Source organism: Macrobrachium nipponense, chromosome 42 (genome assembly GCF_015104395.2).
Source record: "Macrobrachium nipponense isolate FS-2020 chromosome 42, ASM1510439v2, whole genome shotgun sequence".
Classification (NCBI taxonomy): Eukaryota; Metazoa; Arthropoda; class Malacostraca; order Decapoda; family Palaemonidae; genus Macrobrachium; species Macrobrachium nipponense.
In genome coordinates, this window is record NC_061103.1 from 36,489,122 (window position 1) to 36,508,867 (window position 19,746).

Genomic DNA, 19,746 nt, shown 5'->3' on the forward strand with positions numbered 1-19,746 from the left:
ATATTAATCTGGTCTAGAAAGAACACTTAAAAAAAATAACATGAGAAGACCGTATATGAATTACTTTCCTTCCCCTAGCACCTACATAAAAAAAAAAGTTCTGCCATGGTAAATGGGATTAAACGTCTAACCGAACCGTGAGGCGACTTTTGAGCACAAGACAAATGAGCGCCAAAAATTTTAAATTATTACACGTAAATACTTTAAATTATCTCAAAACACGTTCATACACACTCCAGACCCTTGGAGGAAACAAACCATCTCTTCTTCTTCCTCTCCTGCAAGGTCCTCCTGTCCAAGTGTCTTCAAAGTAAAAGACTAACTCATCTAGCTCGTCAGGAATTACATCATGTAAAGATTCAAATACCTTTATTATATCATTGGGAGGAACGAATGCCAAGGCCACTCGCATATTTGAGTATTGCCGTATTTCTTCCCTGGTACAGTATAAATTAGTCAAACCTAAATCTTGAATTTTTCTCCAAACGGCTTGGGATAAATGAAACACCCAAAGACCTCAGCATTTCCGAAGACAGAAAGAAAAGATTTATGAAATGCTTTCTCGTAGTCACACAAAATGGAAGATGGAGCAATCTCATTATCCATGCAAAACTAATTTTCCTTTTAGAAGGCTTTGTTGAATTTTCCTAAACTCGCAGATTCTGAAAAATGTAACGACTGGTTTTAACGATGACAACCAAACAATTATAATAGTCAAACAACAAATAAACAGCGTTGTTAACTATTCCTAAACCCACAGAATTTGAAAAATACGAGCTGATTTTAACGATAATAACCAAACGATTGTAATAGTCAAACAATAAATAAACAGCGTTGTTTGCTCATCTGTCCGCGCTCGATTGTCGGCGCTCATTTGTCTTGCGCTCAAAAGTCGGTGAACCTAAGCGAACGAGAGAGAGAGAGAGAGAAGAGAGAGAGAGAGAGAGAGAGAGTGTCTCGTATATATACATACATACATATATATATATATATATATATATATATATATCCTTTAAAATTAATAAAACTCATTTGACACTTTCATCCTATTTTTCAATACAATATGAAACTTCTTTAAAATGAACACCACAATATTCTTTGGAAGCTCGAATTTCGAGTCAATGGCCCCTTCGTCTTCTTCTAATAATAATAATTATAACGATACCCTTCTTCTTCTAATAATAATAATAATAATAATAATAATAATAATAATAATAATAATAACAATAATAATAATAATAATAATAATAAATTCCTGAAGCCGAACCAAGTAAGAGACTCTGGGAAAACATATGGAACAGAATGGGGTACATCTCATCACCGCCAACTCATCGCTGGCCCAACTCATTCCCGGCAGTGATTAATGAAATTCTGTATATATTAAAAAACACCTTTATTCAGAATCAAGTATGACTCTTTCATGACACTAAAAATAAATTAACACCATATAATTAAAGACAAAAAAATCCATGAAAATATATAAAAAAAAAATTTATTTTATGTTATGAGAAATGCCTCTTAAATATTCAATGGGAGTCCTTTCATTAAAATTTTGGACAATTCTAAGAATGCGGGAATCAGTATCCCTGTACTTTTTTAATTTAAAGGGTGGTGAACTGCTTGCTATAAGTGATTCCAAATAAAAATCTCTACCTTTCTGAACTTTTTTAAGTGCATTTATGAATTTCCAGAGTGTAGGATTTTCCATTCCTAATTCCATTTGTAATCTTCTATTCGCTCCTTCTGCATGGTTGTTTGTTTTATCTTCATGATTCAAAATTCGAAAAATACAAATTCCACATTTCCAATGGAAAGAGTGGTGCACGTCTGGCTATTTCCACGTCTGTTTAACAGACCTATATAATTGTCTTCAAGGCAGTTCAAGATTGGCACATGCTCTGGGGATAATTCATCAGCTAAGACATCAATGTATGAATCAATATGATTGACAGGTACAAATGCAAGCGCCAGTATCATCTGTACTTGTAAAGAAAATTGGCTATCGTTATTATAGCGAGAACTTAGACCCAAAGCCGCAATGTGTTTTTGCATGTTTTGGCTAAGATGAAAGAAGCACCCTTTTAGTTCGACTTGTGGAAAATTTTCCTTGATTGCCAAAAATGCTGCAATTTCAAAATCACATACAACCGATTTCGGGTTTACTGTTGGTTGACATTCTTTTATCATTTTAAATAGCCTTGAATATGTAACTTTCCGTTTGTTAGGTAATAGAGCATAAAGCACTGGAATGACACCTCTGATATTTTGAGCCATTACAATATACACCTGAGAAAATAGCGTTGGAGCAATCTTAAACGTCCCGTCTACATACCAAACTTCTGCTGATACCAAACGTTGCAACCCAACTTCCTCCTTCCCCAAATAGCAAAATTCTATCTTCAACTGGACCACTGTCTTTTAATAAAAAATCTTCCTTCTGGTTTGGCTCTGTTTCGTCGGTCGAATATTCATCAGGGATTGCTAAATGATTTAGGTCAACTGGATTTGGCGGAGAGGGACTCATCTGATTCCGTTTCCGGCGAATAGTTTTCTTTAGAGCCGACGGATTCGGGAGTGATCCTTGCACCGCTTGGGCAACATTACATCAAACTTCATTAATCACTACACTTGGGTTTTCCATCGTCTCTTCAGCTCTGGTTTTCATTTTTGTAGTTGTCCTTTCTACTTCTACTTTTATCGGTGAAGAGTCATGGGTGTGAGTATTCAAGACTTTAACTACGTTTCCAAATCTTGTGTGTATTCTCGCTTTACACCTGCCGAGCTGATCACATTTCCAGAACATCAAATTGCTGTCGGTTTTGCTGAATTTGTCGAAAATGAACAAATAGCCATCATGGGAAAATTTCGCTTTGCCTCTCTGATTAAAATTGTCTCCATTGTAATGGGTTTACTGAAAGTGATATATCGAAAGGTTAATAATTACTAACGTTTTTGTTGACAAACATCTGATTTCATACTTGGGTACTTTTGTTTGTAATTGGTAACTGAGTAATTGTCGTCATGTGTTGAAAGGTTAAAGATTACTAACGTTTTTGTTGACAAACTTTGATTTCATAGTTCGGTATTTTTGTTTACAAATAGTAGGATTGGAAATTGAGTAACTGTTGTTTCGTTTTTATTTACACTGCCTTGCAGTGTGTGTGTGTGTGTGTGTGTGTTGGACCGGTGATGAGTTGGGCCGGGTATAAGTTGGGCTGGAGATGAGCTGGGCCGGAGATAAGTTGGGCCGGGGATAAGTTGGGCCGGACATGAATTGGCGGTGATGAGTTGGCTGGCGATGAGATGGCGGCGATGAGTTGTCCCATTTCGTATGGAACAATCCGGTATCACACAACAAACATGCAACATGGCTCCAGGAAGTCAAGGAAGAAGAAACAGGGAGAATGAAACAAAGATTCACTGAGATCACGACAGACACAGTCAGACACCAACTAAAGAAAAAGCCCATCTGGAAAGCCCCAGGTCCCGATGAAGTCCATGGATACTGGTTCAAAAACTTCAAGGCCCTACACCCACGAATAGCAGAACAACTCCAGCATTGTATCACAAATCACCATGCGACCAAATGGATGATCACGGGAAGAACATGCATAGTACAAAAAGACAAGAGTAGGGGAAATATAGCCAGAAACTACAGGCCCATCACCTGCCTACCAATAATGTGGAAGTTACTAACAGGTACCATCAGTGAAAGGCTATACAGCTACCTAGAGGAGACAAACACCATCCCCCACCAACAGAAAGGCTGCAGAAGGAAGTGTAAGGGCACAAAAGACCAGCTCCTGATAGGCAAAATGGTAATGAAGAAACAGTAGGAGAAAAGGAAAACCAAAACCTAAGCATGGCATGGATTGACTATAAGAAAGCCTTCGACATGAATACCACATACATGGCTAATAGAATGCCTGAAAATATATGGGACAGAGGAAAAGACCATCAACTTCCTCAAAAATATAATGTGCAACTGGAATACAATACTTACAAGCTCTGGAATAAGACTAGCAGAGGTTAATATCAGGAGAGGGATCTTCCAGGGCGACTCACTGTCCCCACTACTCTTCGTAGTAGCCATGAATTCCCAATGACAAAAGTACTGCCAGAAAGATGGATGCTGGGTACCAACTCAAGAAAAAGCAGCAGAATTAACCATCTGATGTTCATTGACGACATCAAGCTGTATGGTAAAAGCATCAAAGAAATAGATACCCTAATCCAGACTGTATGGATTGTATCTGGGGACATCAGAATGGAGTTTGTTATAGAAAAATGTGCCTTAGTCAACATACAAAAGGGCAAAGTAACAAGGACTGAACGGATAAAGCTACCAGATGGGAGCAACATCAAACACATATATGAGAGGGATACAAATACCTGGGAATAATGGAAGGAGGGGATATAAAACGCCAAGAGATGAAGGGACACGATCAGGAAAAGAGTATATGCAGAGACTCCAAAGGCGATACCAAGTCAAAACTCAACGCCGGAAACATGATAAAAGCCAAAAACACATGCAGGGCCAGCAGAGTAATCAGATACAGCGCCAGGAATAGTGGAATGGGACGAAGGTTAGAACTCCGCAGCATAGACCAGAAAACTAGGAAACATATGACAATACACAAAGCACTACACCCAAGAGCAAATACGGACAGACTATACATAACACGAAAGGAAGGAGGGAGAGGACTACTAAGTATAGACGACTGCGTCAACATAAAGAACAGAGCACTGGGGCAATATCTGAAAACCAGTGAAGACGAATGGCTCAAGAGTGCATGGGAAGAAGGACTGATACAAGTAGACGAAGACCCACAAATATACAGAGACAAGAGAATGACAAACAGAGGACTGGCACAACAATGCACGGACAATACATGAGACAGACTAAAGTAGCCAGCGATGACACATGCCAATGGCTACAGAGGGGAGAACTAAAGAAGGAAACTGAAGGAATGATAACAGTGGCACAAGATCAGGCCCTAAGAACCAGATATGTTCAAAGAACGATAGATGGAAATAACATCTCTCCCATATGTAGGAAGTGAAATACGAAAAATGAAACCATAAACCACATAGCAAGCGAATGTCCGGCACTTCCACAGAACCAGTACAAAAAGAGGCATGATTCAGTGGCAAAAGCCCTCCACTGGAGCCTGTGCAAGAAACACCAGCTACCTTGCAGTAATAAGTGGTACGAGCACCAACCTGAGGGAGTGATAGAAAACGATCAGGCAAAGATCCTCTGGGACTATGGTATCAGAAGAGATAGAGTGATACGAGCAAATAGACCAGACGTGACGTTGATTGACAAAATCAGGAAGAAAGTATCACTCATTAATGTCGCAATACCATGGGACACCAGAGGTGAAGAGAAAGAGAAGTAAAAAATGGATAAGTATCAAGACCTGAAAATATAGAAATAAGAAGGATATGGGATATGCCAGTAGAAATTGTACCCATAATCATAGGAACACTAGGCACGATCCCAAGATCCCTGAAAAGGAATCTAGAAAAACTAAAGGCTGAAGTAGCTCCAGGACTCATGCAGAGGAGTGTGATCCTAGAAACGGTGCACATAGTAAGAAAAGTAATGGACTCCTAAGGAGGCAGGATGCAACCCGGAACCCCACACTGTAAATACCACCCAGTCGAATTGGAGGACTGTGAAAAAAAAATAATATGCAACAAATATCAATATAACATATTCTTTATCAATAAGATTTAAGACCTACCACGCATGCGCTGCAAGACAGATCAAAACATATAAATATAAATAGTTAATTTCTAGCGATTGTGTTTTCTAGCGAGTTACATAAATACCGCTCAAACGAACGTTCTATTCCGTGGTCCCGTACATACAAAGAGCTAAACGGAACTGTCTGAACGGACAAGAGAACAAGAGGAACAAAAAATTCACCTGAGAATTACACGGAAAGAGTGAATATTTGATCATCCAATCTTCACAATTACGAGCTCACACGACAACCACTGGAAAGAGATTAGTTTTACGGTATTGTAATCTACAGGAATAAATAAATAAGTAAAAGAGTTTCTTGTATGATAAGCTACAGAAAAAAAAGTTTCGTTCCAAGAGGTAATAGATGAATTTAAAAACGACGGTTACGTAAAGCCTTACTATAAGGACAACGTTGTAAGAGCAGATCAGAATAATTCGAAAACGTTCATCTACAGTGCACGATGGCTTTAGCAACTTTGAAAGATAAAATCGTGTGTTGTTTAGGTACTTTATCAATTAAGAACTTTATTATATATAACTTAGATTTACCCGTTCTTCTATTATATATGGGTTATGGAAGCTGTGTGGATACTTAGTCATAGATTAAAGTAAGGTGACCCACAACGAAAATCGAATTATATAAGTTATCCCTCTAAAGTAAACATTCCGTTTTCTATATTAGCAAAAAGCGTAAATTATATTTATTTAATGGTAAACTAATCAAATTGGTCTGTGGCTGTGAGATATATGTATATATATTATATATATATATATATATTTTAATATATAATATATATATATATATATATAATCTAATATATATATATATATATATATATCATATATATATATCTACATATATATATATATATATATATATATATATATATATATATAGAGAGAGAGAGAGAGAGAGAGAGAGAGAGAGAGCTTTCAACCTTTCAATGGCTAACTTATAGCTTGCCATCGAGTCAAGTCAGTGCCTGAAAGCACACCTAGTTTAATTGCATTTCCTCATTTTTCAATGTGCTTCTGAAAAGCAAGATTAACAATCAGCCATTTGTTCAATGTTCAGTTCACACTCGAAAGCACCATTTGTTCAATGTTCAGTTCACACTCGAAAGCAGATTTGTCAAACGAAATCACATTCTTTAAATACTCTTACTCTCTCAAAAAATGTATATTTCTAATCGCCAAATGATTTAAATATCTTCGTAGGTCTTAGCTATAAGACATGAAAAGCTTATATCAGCTTTTAAATAATAAACACAATGACTTAAGTTCCTGAAATCAAATGGAAGAACAAGAGGATTATAAACATTGACATAACTAGAATTAGTCTGGGGATCAGCCATTAGCAACTACGCCAGTGTTGCCAACCGCAGGATAATTGCCCTACACGTAGGGTAATTTGACCAAATATTTTACACCTTAGGCCAATATTTTTAAGTATAGGGTAATTGTAACAATACCTGTATTGATCAACATCTTTATTAGTATTATTTCTTATTATCACAACCTCAGAATGTAGGGTGCATAGAGTTACAGGGGTTGGCATCACTGAGCTACCCCCAGATGCGATGCGGAAGGGGCCCTTAAGGCTGAGGCTAACAAGCTACAGCCATCAGTCGATTACTCGACTTTACAGGGGAAACACTTGCCTCTCTTGACCAACTCGCATCTTTTATTCGACGCTGAAATAGGTATGTATAAAAGGTGGCAATTCTTTTTTCCCTTACTCGGGGGGTAAGCCTACAAACTACTTTGTTGTTGTTGGGAGGAAGGAAGAGTTGATAGGAAAGCCTAAAAAGGTCTGGAAAAGATACAGGAATTGAAGGATAGGATATTTATCATTTATTTACAGGAATTTTAGGATAGGATATTTATGATTTATTTATTAGAAGGGAAATGTAAAAAAAATAAATAATGTGCAAGCAGCGCAGTAGAGGAAAATGATTTTATATAATAAAATATACCATATTTATTCTATTTTCGGTGAAACAAAAAACTCGCTATTTAACAGCAGATTCTACCACGCGCCCCGAGTAAGTTGGAGGTCGGATCACGCCAAGCTTATCATGTTGCAAAGTTTTTTTCAGAAGTGGATAAATCTGTATTACTTTTAGTGGTCGTAGTATATTGAGAAATGTAATATTTTTAGCATGATTATATATACTCATACATCACTATATATTATATATATATATATATATATATATATATTGAGTTTCTGCTTAGTAAAGGACGTTTAAGTCGAAAGGTCTCGCGAATTCTCCGTCGTTTATTTTCCTTCGTGGCATATATTTTTATTTTATGGATTTATCACGTTCCTAACTTTCGTGATTCAGTTATATATATTAATATATATATATATATTATATATATATATATATATATATATTCATATCTATAATATACATAAATATTATACATATGCATAACCTATATATATATATATATATATATATATGACTGGTAAAAATGTTGTTACAACAGAATTCCATCTAATAAGCACAACGTTTAATTACAAAATAAAATGAAGAAAAAATCAATTTAACATTTCCTAAAGGACTGGTACTAAAAAACTAACATTATACATACTAGGATGGAGGCATAGCACACACGAACACACACAAAAAATGTGATTTTGACCCACAAGGAATATTTCCTCTCATATAGTTTTTCTAAGGATATGGGAAATCTACCACCAGTAATAAGTCAAAGAATTGATTTTGACAGCAGAATATGAAACGATGTTATCCAAGTAAATGCATAATGGTTTAGGTACACTTACCTAATTTATTTTTGGCATAAAGGAATAGAATGATAAATTACAGGTACTAAACAAACGCAAAAAGAATTGATATATAAACCCAGTTAATCGAATCAAGTTAAACATTAGTCTCGGGGCGTTACTTCGTCGCGTGAGATTTAAACTATTTCACATGAAAGTAAATTTGGCCTATAAACTAGTTCAGCTAAGATTAATTTATGCTTCTTGTCCACAGCTCAGCTCACAGCCGCGGTTGAGATGGGACTTTCTGTTCGTTTTGTCGTGCGCTATTTACTAATGGCGATCTTACCAGTATTAACACTATCAGGCGCTGATTCTGATAACTCCAGACTGTTCAAGGAGGTAAGGATAACTTAGTTATTATTGCTTAATAATACCTGCTATATAGGTCTATCATTCTCTGATGTCGAGAGAGCTTCGCCTTAGGCTTATAGTTTTTAAATATTTTTTTTTCTATTTTGCTGATTAAGCAATTAAAGCTAGATTCAACCGGAAGAACTGCTTCAATTAAAGATGAGAAATTTGGGTGTTTAGGTAACGGTTTGGTAAAGATTTTACTAGAAAATGTTACTCCAAAACAAGAACAGAAACGATGCTTTAAGATGCATAAAGGAACACGACTGTACCAATATTTGATAGGCCTACATTAACTCAAAGTGATTCCGAAACAAGAAAAGAAATGAAGCTATAAGAGCTATTGTCAATAAAAAGAGAGGATGTTTTCCACTGCATTCTTTTCCATATTCAACTTTCACGCTCCAATCCATATCAACCACCCCTACAACTCCCTCCACCTTACTCTATCGGTTAAATTAACCAAGGCATTAGACCTGGATTTTGCTGTAACAATCTTCTATTTCCTCAGGTTAAGATTAACGGAGGCGAGGCCAACTGTTCTACAGAAGGAAAAAACTACAAATCGGTCACCCTCTCCTCTGAGCTGACTTCAGCCAGGATCCCCTGCAGTACCATTTGCAACATGGACGACGCCTGTGTGCTTTTCGACACCCAAGGTTTGTGATTGTAAAGGTTTCAAAGTCCAAAGTCAAAGCGACACTCGTCCCAGTTCAAACCAGATTGGTATTTTGACTCTTAAAACATATGTTAGGGTTTTTTTATGTGGTTGAATTATTCAAGTTCAGATAACAGTTGCAAAATAGACGAAGCCTGTGTGTTTTTTGACACCTAAGGTTTGTGATTTTAAAGGTTTCAGAGTCCAAAGTCAAAGCCACGCTAGGCCTAGTTCAAACTGGCGCCATTTTTAGAGTAAAACACATTTTACTTAAAATGTTTTAATTATTGCATTTCAGGTAACATTTGCAACATGTATACGTTGACCTTGTCAGCTGTGACGCCCTGCGCCTCTGGGGAAGCGGGAACGAGGGCATACACGAAAGTCCTTGGGGTAGACATAGCCCTTCATACAAGCGTCCAGTATTCCAGCACAGTGGACGACCACGTGGTTTCCTTCAGTGAGCTCGTGAGTGGATTTGAATCTACTCCTGGTGGATTTTAAAGATGGACAAGGCTTCCGTCAACTCGTTGTCAATTTAATAGGCCTATAATATGTCAGAAATACAGAAGTTTGGCCCACTCTTTACAAAACCTACTTAGGAGTTGTCAGTTCAATAGGCCTAAGATGTCAGAATGGGAAAGCCTCTTTGTCAGTTTAGTAGGCCTAAGATGAAAGGAATCCTGAAGTGTGGACTACTCTTTACAAAATAAAGTTAGGAGTTATCAGTTTAATAGGCATAAGATATCAGAATGGAGAGGGCTCTTTGTCAGTTTGACAGGCCTAAGATGTCAGGACGGAGAAGCCTCTTTGTCAGTTTGATAGGCCTAAGATGTCAAAGTGGAGAAGCCACTTTGTCAGTTTGATAGACCTAAAGTATCAGAGTGGAGAAGCCTCTTTGTCAGTTTGATAGGCCTAAGATCTCAATGCAGGTAATATCTTTGTCAGTTTAAGAGGCCCCATTCTTTACAAAACCTACATAGGAGTTGTCAGTTTAATAGGCCTACTTTGTCAGAAATACCGAAGTGTCAACCATTTAGGGCATCCAGAAACAGATTACAATATGACAGAGGTGACCCTTTTTTCCAGACGAGCAGCAGGACCACATACCCAGACTATCACTACTGCCCTTGTACCCTAGAGCAAGCCAACAGCTGGATCAGAGTTGACCTGGGAGAGGCGGAAGATTTCTCGCGTTGACCTCACGGCATCTTTACAGCTGAGAGAGACACACTTCAGGACGGTCAACATTCACGTAGGTCTAAGGATGTTTGTTGATGTCAGGGAGCTGATCCTTTCTTTAAAAAGGATGTTTTGGCTGTCTGAAAGGGAGTATTGTCAACATACACGTAGGTCTAGGAATGTTTGTTGATGTCAGGGAGCTGATCCTTTCTTCAAAAATGTTGTTTTAGCTGCGTTTAAAAGTGAGTTTTCATTATCTTTGGTTGTGTTAGAATATAAATTTAGTAAATGTATTAGTAATTTCCAGTACTAATACCCTAATACCATTCAAATTCATCTTGTATTTCAATATTTATTTACATTTTTCTTTATCTATTAATTCCTCTGTTTTTCTAATAAAAGATCTCCTCTTTCTGTACTTCTCATTACCTTTTCTTGCCTCTTTCGAATGGACACCATAATGTTGTTTGGAAACTTGAATTTCAAGTCAATGGCCTGTGTGGTGGGCTTGTTCCATATGAATAGGGTTCTTCATCTTCAGGATAAATAATAATAATAATAATAATAATAATAATAATAATAATAATAATAATAATAATAATAATAATAATAATAATAATAATAATAATAATAATAGACCTATTTCACTACAGGAAAACAGTCGATAAATCACAGAGTACACAGTACTGTGTCTGCTCTATTGTCTTCATTTTAACTTTTTCCATTAATAATCTACTTCACTTTACTCATTCACTTTTTCCTTACATGTTATTTGGTAGATTGGAGACACAGGAGATTGGCAGAATGACCCAATCGTTGGTGTAAAGGATGCTAAAACACCAGGCGAACTGGAGGTCCTTAAATTTGATGGTAGGTACCTTTGCCAACTACTTTCAATAAACAAAATTATGGTAGCACTACAAATGAATCCCCATTTTCGCGCCATTTCTCCTTATTTTTCAGTCGCAGGTGCTGTAGGTGCCTTTGTTAATGCCTCTCAATGAAGACAATAGTATCGCAAGTCAATCTTTATTTTCTTGCCATTCTTACTATCCTTATTCTTCTTATTTTCCAGTCGCTGGCAATGGAAGGTACTTGACTCTGGTCCAGCAAGAGACAGACTACTTCTGCATTTGCAAAATCCAGGCCTACGGTTACTGAAAGGCAAATCTGTCTCGCCTTGGGGTACTCCTGTGTCATCACTGAACGGAAAATCAACAATTAGGCTCTAGGTCCCTGGAGAAGGTATATAAGCCTATTAATACTTTCACCTGAAGGGCGAATCTCTCTTCCCTTGGGGTACTCCTGTGTCATCACTGAATGGAAGATTAACAATTAGGCTCGAGGTCCCTAGAGAAGGTCTACGAGCCTAAATTTTGTATATTCTAAACCACCAACAATGTCAAACCTAGCTGTCAATCAATCATGTGCTATTGTGTATTATAACCATACTATTGCCTGTCAATTTTACCTGCATACTTGAAAACATGAAGATGTTCAGAACAGAGCTCAAAAAGCATTATTAATGAGTTTCTTATAGCCGAGGGCCACTGTATATTTAGTATTCCTAGATATATCAAGGCTTAGCTTACCAGTAGGGTATTCTACAGATGACAGGTCCACCAGTAGGTACTGGTCTGTGCCCGTCCCAAGTAGGGTATTACAAAGATGACACGTCCACTAGTAGGTACTGGCCTGTGCCATTCTCAAGTAGGGTATTCCAAAGGTGACACATCCACCAGTAGGTACTAGCCTATGCCCATCCCAAGTAGGGTATTGCAAAGGTGACACGTCCACCAGTAGGTACTGGTCTGTGCAGTGCCCAAGTAGGGTATTCCAAAAGTGGCACATCCACCAGTAGGTACTGGCCTATGCCCTGCCTAAGTAGGATATTCCAAAGGAGACATGTCTGCCAGTAGGTACTGGCCTGTACCCTTCCCAAGTAGGGTATTCCAAAGGTGACACGTCCACCAATAGGTACTGGCCAATGCCCGTTCCAAGCAGGGTATTCAAAATGTGACACGTCCACCAGTAGGTACTGGCCTATGCCCGTTCCAAGCAGGGTATTCAAAATGTGAGACGGTCCACCTACTTCCGGATTAAGTCTAATTCGTCTGTTATTTAGATAAAACAGAAAAGAAGGAACTGGGAAAGTTGAACTTCAAGATCTGTGCAAAGTTAACAAAAATATAAATATTCGGAAATTTTTGTCTAATGAAATTATAACTGAAAATAACAAAGAAAATATAAAATATCGGTAGAGCATAGATGATAGAAATAAGACAGTATTCCAAATGAACTAAAATATACAGTATGTGGAACAAAAAAGATAAAATAAAAAAAAAATAGCCAAAACTGGAACGATAACACACGAGCCAAGAGTTAAAGTAAAAAATAAGTTTTCTGAAAATCCCAGAGAGAGAGAAAGACATTTTTCATACTGATAAATAAATCCTGAATATCCTATCCTAAAAATCCTGTATCTGTAACTCAACGCGAAACCCACTTTTCAGACCTTTTCCTAACCCCAACCAGAACAAAGACAGCAACAACAAAGTAGCTTGTAAAGCTTACTCCCCGAGTAGCCGAGAAAAACCTCTCGAAGTAAACACGCAAATGGTAGTCTTCCTTTTCAAGATTTTGTGATATATGACGTCAATTACCAACCCTAATAAGTCAGTAATCATTCCTCATTGACGTCATTTACCAACTCTAAAAGATCAGTAATAATTCCTCAGTCATTCTTCATTCTCAATGAAGCTTCAAAATGGGAGAATATACATTGCTCCCGCTGTGAACAGAATTGTATGCCACGCAGGAAAGAAATGAACTTTTCACAAGGTGACCTATATACATTATATACGTATATATAATGTGTATATATATATATATATATATATATATATATGTATATATATATATATATATATATATATATGTATATATATATAAAATAAAATCTATATATTATAAGCATAAATACTATATATACACATACATACCTCATATAGTATATATATACATATATAATATATATGTAATTATATATATATCTATATATATATACTATATAATATATATATATATATATATATATATATATATATGTATTGTAGTATGTATAATTGTATGTTTATATATATATATATATATATATATATAATATATATATATATATAAATATATCTATATATATATAACGTTCTAAAATATGGCGGTTACTAGTAACTCGAAAAATAGAAGATTGTTGTAGGAGGAAGTACATCCTAGGTGGTCCTTAAAATACATTTATTGCAACGTTTTCTCGCTCAATCGTTTGGATATTCTTAGCACGCCGTTGAAGTGCCTCACTTGCAAAAGATAGGAGGATATATTCGTGCAAGAAAATTATATCTGCAATGAACACGAACCTTTCCTATCAAGTATTTTCTTTGACTCGAAATATGACATCCCGTCACGCCCAGGTGTTCTGAATACCCTTTCTCGCGCGAAAAAAAAAAATCTATGACGTTGTAAAAGAAAAAATACCAGAGAATAATTCTCGATCACAAGAAAATCACAGCTGACTTGTGGGGGAACGTCGATCAAGAGAAGTACAATAACGAAAGAAAAAGTCGCATGAATAATGCAATCGCTGGCTCCAAGAATTCTCGTGCGTCCCCGAACTCGATTCGTCATCAGTCAAGTCCTTGAACAGACGAGGGAAACGCGTACAAAATCCTTGAGCGGTTACCCGTCGACATTCGACGCTGAAAAAGGTATGTTTCGTCTTGGAAGTCAGAAATCCTGTGGACAAATTTAGGGATTTTTTTTTTATTTATATCTAGACTCATGTCTAAATTGCTGTAAGATTTTCAGTGGTTAGGTGTGAGAGGTAGGCCATATTTCGCCTAAGGTAATGTCAGCAAGAATGAAACTTAAAAAACACACACACATAAAACCTGCTTGTATTGCCGTATCATAAAAACTCAAAGATATTACCCATCTTTGGAACATTCAAATGCGAAGTCCCAATTGCTGTTAGATTTTCAGTGGCCAAGTAGTGACAAGTGAGCCATATTTCGCCAAAGGTATGCTTAAAGAAAAAAAAAACTTCTTGTACTGACGCATAATAAGAATTTAGAAGACAATCCCCACCTTCTTAAGAACTTCGGAGTTGATGTATTATTCAAGAACAATAAAACAATGAAACTTGTACTTATAAAGAACTCGCCCTTCAGTGCTAAAGAATATTCATACCAGATTCCAAGTAGTTTTTGTGATATAACTTTTTATACTGGTCAAACTGGGGTAAATTCTTGGAAAAAAGTACAGGACAGCGTTAGTTACGTGCCAAGGAAATGGACAGGATTAACAGTGAATTTTTGTGCATGGTCCAGCGAAAACACAATCAATACACTCAACTAGGAGAGCAAAATAGTTTATTCAAATAAAGTCCCAGCCAGAAAAACATTATTATTATATTGTTAATTATCCAGAAGAAATGGACAAATTAACAGTGGAATTTTTGTGCAGGTCAGCGAAAACAATCAATACACTCAACTGGGAGGGAGCAAAATAGTTTATTCAAATAAAGCCCCAGACAGAAACATTATTATTATTATTGTTAATTATCCAGAAGAAGATGAAACACATTCACATGAAACAATCCCACAAAAGGGGCCACTGACTTGAAATTGAAGCTCTCAAAGAATATTGTGGTTCGTTAGAAAGAAGTAACAGAAGGTAACGGGAAATACAAAAACAAAGATCAGTTACTGGAAAAAGAAATGAATTCAGAAATGAATGAATAATATGTCAGTAGATATATATAATATATATATATATATATATATATATATATATATATATATATATTTATATATATATATGTGTGTGTGTGTGTGTGTGTGTGTGTGTGTGTGTGTGTGTGTATGTATATATGTATAACTGAATCACGAAAGTTTGGAACGCGATAAATCCATAAATAAAGGTATAAGCCACGAAGGAAAAATAAACAACGGAGTTTCTGTAAGATTTTTCGACTCAACGTCCTTTACTCAGCAGACAAACTGACTTACATGAGAAATTAAGGGTACAGGAAAGGTCGTATAACTGACAGATAGGGATTATAAGGAGATTAGTACCTAGAATCCGACCCACCTGGAGAATGAGTAACCTTTCCAAACAAGCATAAAGATGGGTACAGTTTAAGAACTAAAAGATTAAGTCCATCTGCTCAGACACGGGGACAAGACAATTAAAGGATTATACAGGGCGACAGCTGACCACAATCAGATCTTTGGTAAACAAAAACTTATTCACAAAACATATTAAACATACATATACAAAGAAAATATCTCTAAGGCAACTAATTTTTACTTAAGTCTGTAATTATATCTTTGAGCTCATTCTTAAACATGTTACAAATACAAGGGTCTAAATGAAACAGGCCACGACTAATATTAAAATTACAATGGGAAGTAAGTTGTATTATGGCAGATTCTAAAAATTTCGTGATAAGACATGTTTTGATCTTGCAATTACTGAACTACCAATCCAATTTATCCTGTGGTTGTTTTCACTTAAATGAATGAATATTGCATTAGATGTTTGCCCAGTTTTGACAGAATATTTATGCTGTTTTAATCTTACTTCTAAGCCCGTGCTCGACTGTCCGAGATAAAATGAGGGGCAGTCCATACATGGAATTTTATATATGTTGTTGCTTTCCCTGGGGCCATTTTTTACTAACATTCCTTTTAGTGTGTTATTATAAGAAAAAACTAGGTTGGTCTTAAAGGCTTTTAACAATGATTTAATGGTTTCAAATCCGTTAAAATAAGGCAAACTGAGAATGCTCTTAGAATTTTCTTTCTCCGTGTTACTTACACAATAAAACATTTTGTGGGCTTTATCACAACAAATATCCAGTATATGTGAAGGATAACACAAATCTTTCCCTATTTTTCTTATGTATTCAATTTCTTGATCCAAATATTGGGGAGTGACAATGCGCAATGCTCGTAAAAACATAGAAGAAAAATTGATATTTTGATGTTAAGATGGTGGCCTGAATGGAAATGAACATAAGTTAAGTGGTTGGTTGGTTTCCTATAAATACTGAATTTACATTGAAAAGCTTCTATATGTATCAAAACATCTAAGAAAGGGAGGCAATTGTCTTTTTCCAATTCTAGAGTAAACTTAATCGATGGTACCTGGTTATTTAATTTAGAGAGTAAATCATTTGCATCGATACCAGCAGGGAGAGCGGCTAAAATATCATCAACATATCTATACCACTTTACAGGAATATTAATGATATTAGGTAAAAAGCATTTTTCAAAGAATTCCATGTACAAGTTTGAGAGGAGTGGTGATAAAGGGTTGCCCATTGCCATGCCAAATATTTGTTGATAAAATTCACCATTGAATATAAACTTACAATCACAAATGCACGACCTAGTAAGTGAAATAATGTGACTTACAGGTAGAGGTAATTCATGCTGAGTTAGTTCATTACTAAGATATTCTAAAATAGAGTCTATAGGGACTTTAGTAAAAAGAGAACATACATCAAAACTAACGAATCTATCAGTGGGGCAAAAATTTTGTTTAATTTATCAACAAAATCTAGAGAATTATATATACGAGAATCGGAGATGGTTCCCAGTAACGGGGACAAGATCTTAGTGATATATTTCGAAAGTTTTTATGAAATTTAGCCAACAGTACTGATAATAGGCCGCATAGGGTTATTTTCTTTGTGCGTTTTGACTAATCCGTACTGGTAAGGTAGCGAAGGAAATTTGACTGACAATTTGCCTAGTAGTTCTGTTTTATCTTTAAGGATATTTTTCACTGTGCTATTGAAGTTTTTTATGACTTGATCAAGGGGATTTCTTTTTATTTTTTTATAAGTCACATCATCATCCAGTAGGGCTTGCATACGTGATATGTAGTCAGCTTTATCTAAAATTACTATACTATTTGACTTATCAGCTTTTGTAATGTGGAAGTTACTTCCATGCTTTAATAAGTGAAAATGTTGTGAGTGCGCTTGGATATGGTTTATCTTTCTTTATAACGAGTCGACCTTCTGCTTTAATGATTGCGTCATCCCTAAATAAATTTGAAAAATATTGTGATCTTCCTCAAAATCATGTTGACATAATTAAAGGTATTGTTTACGGACCTGCCAATGGTAAGCATGAAAGTAACTTCCCTGCTCGCTATAAGAAAAGTTTGACTGATCTTAAAAAGGACAATACTATCCACATTGCAAAAGCTGATAAGTCAAATAGTATAGTAATTTTAGATAAAGCTGACTACATATCACGTATGCAAGCCCAACTGGATGATGATGTGACTTATAAAAAAACTAAACAAAAATCCCCTTGATCAAGTCATAAAAAACTTTAATAGCACAGTGAAAAATATCCTTAAAGATAAAAAAGAACTACTAGGCAAATTGTCAGTTAAATTTCCTTCGCTACCTTACCAGTACGGATCAGTCAAAACGCACAAAGAAAATAACCCTATCCGGCCTATTATCAGTACTGTTGGCTCAATTTCATATAAACTTTCGAAATATATCACTGAGATCTTGTCCCCGTTACTGGGAACCATCTCCGATTCTCGTATATATAATTCTCTAGATTTTGTTGATAAATTAAACAAAATTTTTGCCCCACTGATAGATTCGTTAGTTTTGATGTATGTTCTCTTTTTACTAAAGTCCCTATAGACTCTATTTTAGAATATCTTAGTAATGAACTAACTCAGCATGAATTACCTCTACCTGTAAGTCACATTATTTCACTTACTAGGTTGTACATTTGTGAATGTAAGTTTATATTCAATGGTGAATTTTATCAACAAATATTTGGCATGGCAATGGGCAACCCTTTATCACCACTCCTCTCAAACTTGTACATGGAATTCTTTGAAGAATGCTTTTTACCTAATATCATTTATATTCCTGTAAAGTGGTATAGATATGTTGATGATATTTTAGCTGCTCTGCCTGCTGGTATTGATGTAAATTATTTACTCTCTAAATTAAACAACCAGGTACCATCGATTAAGTTTACTCTAGAATTGGAAAAAGACAATTGCCTCCCTTTCTTAGATGTTTTGATACATATAGAAGCATTTCAATGTAAATTCAGTATTTATAGGAAACCAACCAACCACTTAACTTATGTTCATTTCCATTCAGGCCACCATCTTAACATCAAAATATCAATTTTTTCTTCAATGTTTTTACGATCATTGTGTATTCCCAAGAAATTGAATACATAAGAAAAACAGGGAAAGATTTATGTTATCCTTCACATATATTAGATATTTGCTATAATAAAGCACACAAAAAGTTTTATAGTGCAAGTAACACAGAGAAAGAATATTCTAAGAACATTCTCAGTTTGCCTTATTTTAACGGATTTGAAACCATTAAATCATTGCTAGAAGCCTTTAAGGTCAACCTTGTTTTTTCCTATAATAACACACTAAAAGGAATGTTAATAAAAAATCGCCCCAGGGAAAGCAATAACATAATATATAAAATTCCATGTATGGACTGACCCTCTTTTTATCTCGGACAGTCGAGCATGGGCTTAGAAGTCAGATTAAAACAGTATAAATATTCTGTCAAAACTGGGCAAACATCTAATGCAATATTCATTCATTTAAGTGAAAACAACCACAGGATAAATTGGATTGGTAGTTCAGTAATTGAAAGACCAAAACATGTCATATCACGAAATTTTTAGAATCTGCCATAATACAACTTACTTCCCATTGTAATTTTAATATTAGTCGTGGCCTGTTTCATTTAGACCCTTGTATTTGAAGCATGTTTAAGAATGACCTCAAAGATATAATTTTAGACTTAAATACAAATTAGTTGCCTTAGAGATATTTTCTTTGTATATGTATGTTTAATATGTTTTGTGAATAAGTTTTTGTTTACCAAAGATCTGAATGTGGTCAGCTGTCGCCCTATATAATCCTTTAATT

At 35.7% G+C, this 19,746-nt stretch overlaps 2 protein-coding genes across 2 annotated transcripts in view; both read left to right on the forward strand.

Annotated features, from left to right (window-relative positions):
- The first annotated feature begins 7,391 nt into the window (after positions 1-7,391).
- Positions 7,392-12,166, forward strand: LOC135213434 (uncharacterized). Its single transcript, XM_064247389.1, has 7 exons — positions 7,392-7,458; positions 8,764-8,891; positions 9,415-9,562; positions 9,860-10,029; positions 10,651-10,816; positions 11,523-11,613; positions 11,819-12,166. The coding sequence occupies exons 2-5, from the start codon at positions 8,787-8,789 to the stop codon at positions 10,759-10,761; spliced, it is 534 nt and encodes a 177-aa protein (XP_064103459.1). The 5' UTR covers positions 7,392-7,458; positions 8,764-8,786; the 3' UTR covers positions 10,762-10,816; positions 11,523-11,613; positions 11,819-12,166.
- A 2,241-nt stretch (positions 12,167-14,407) lies between these two features.
- The window catches only part of LOC135213435 (uncharacterized), a 21,684-nt gene continuing 16,345 nt past the window's right edge, over positions 14,408-19,746 (forward strand). Inside the window, exon 1 of the mRNA XM_064247390.1 lies at positions 14,408-14,501. The gene's annotated coding sequence lies outside the window, so the exon portion shown is untranslated. The remainder of the gene's footprint in view (positions 14,502-19,746) is intronic.

Bases quoted from the DNA above. Each gene is read 5' to 3' on its own strand.
- LOC135213434 (XM_064247389.1), top strand. From the start codon at position 8,787: ATGGGACTTTCTGTTCGTTTTGTCGTGCGCTATTTACTAATGGCGATC. The intron at 9,563-9,859 runs GTTTGTGATTGT...ATTGCATTTCAG, and splicing joins TGTGCTTTTCGACACCCAAG to GTAACATTTGCAACATGTAT. The intron at 10,030-10,650 runs GTGAGTGGATTT...CCTTTTTTCCAG, and splicing joins TGGTTTCCTTCAGTGAGCTC to ACGAGCAGCAGGACCACATA.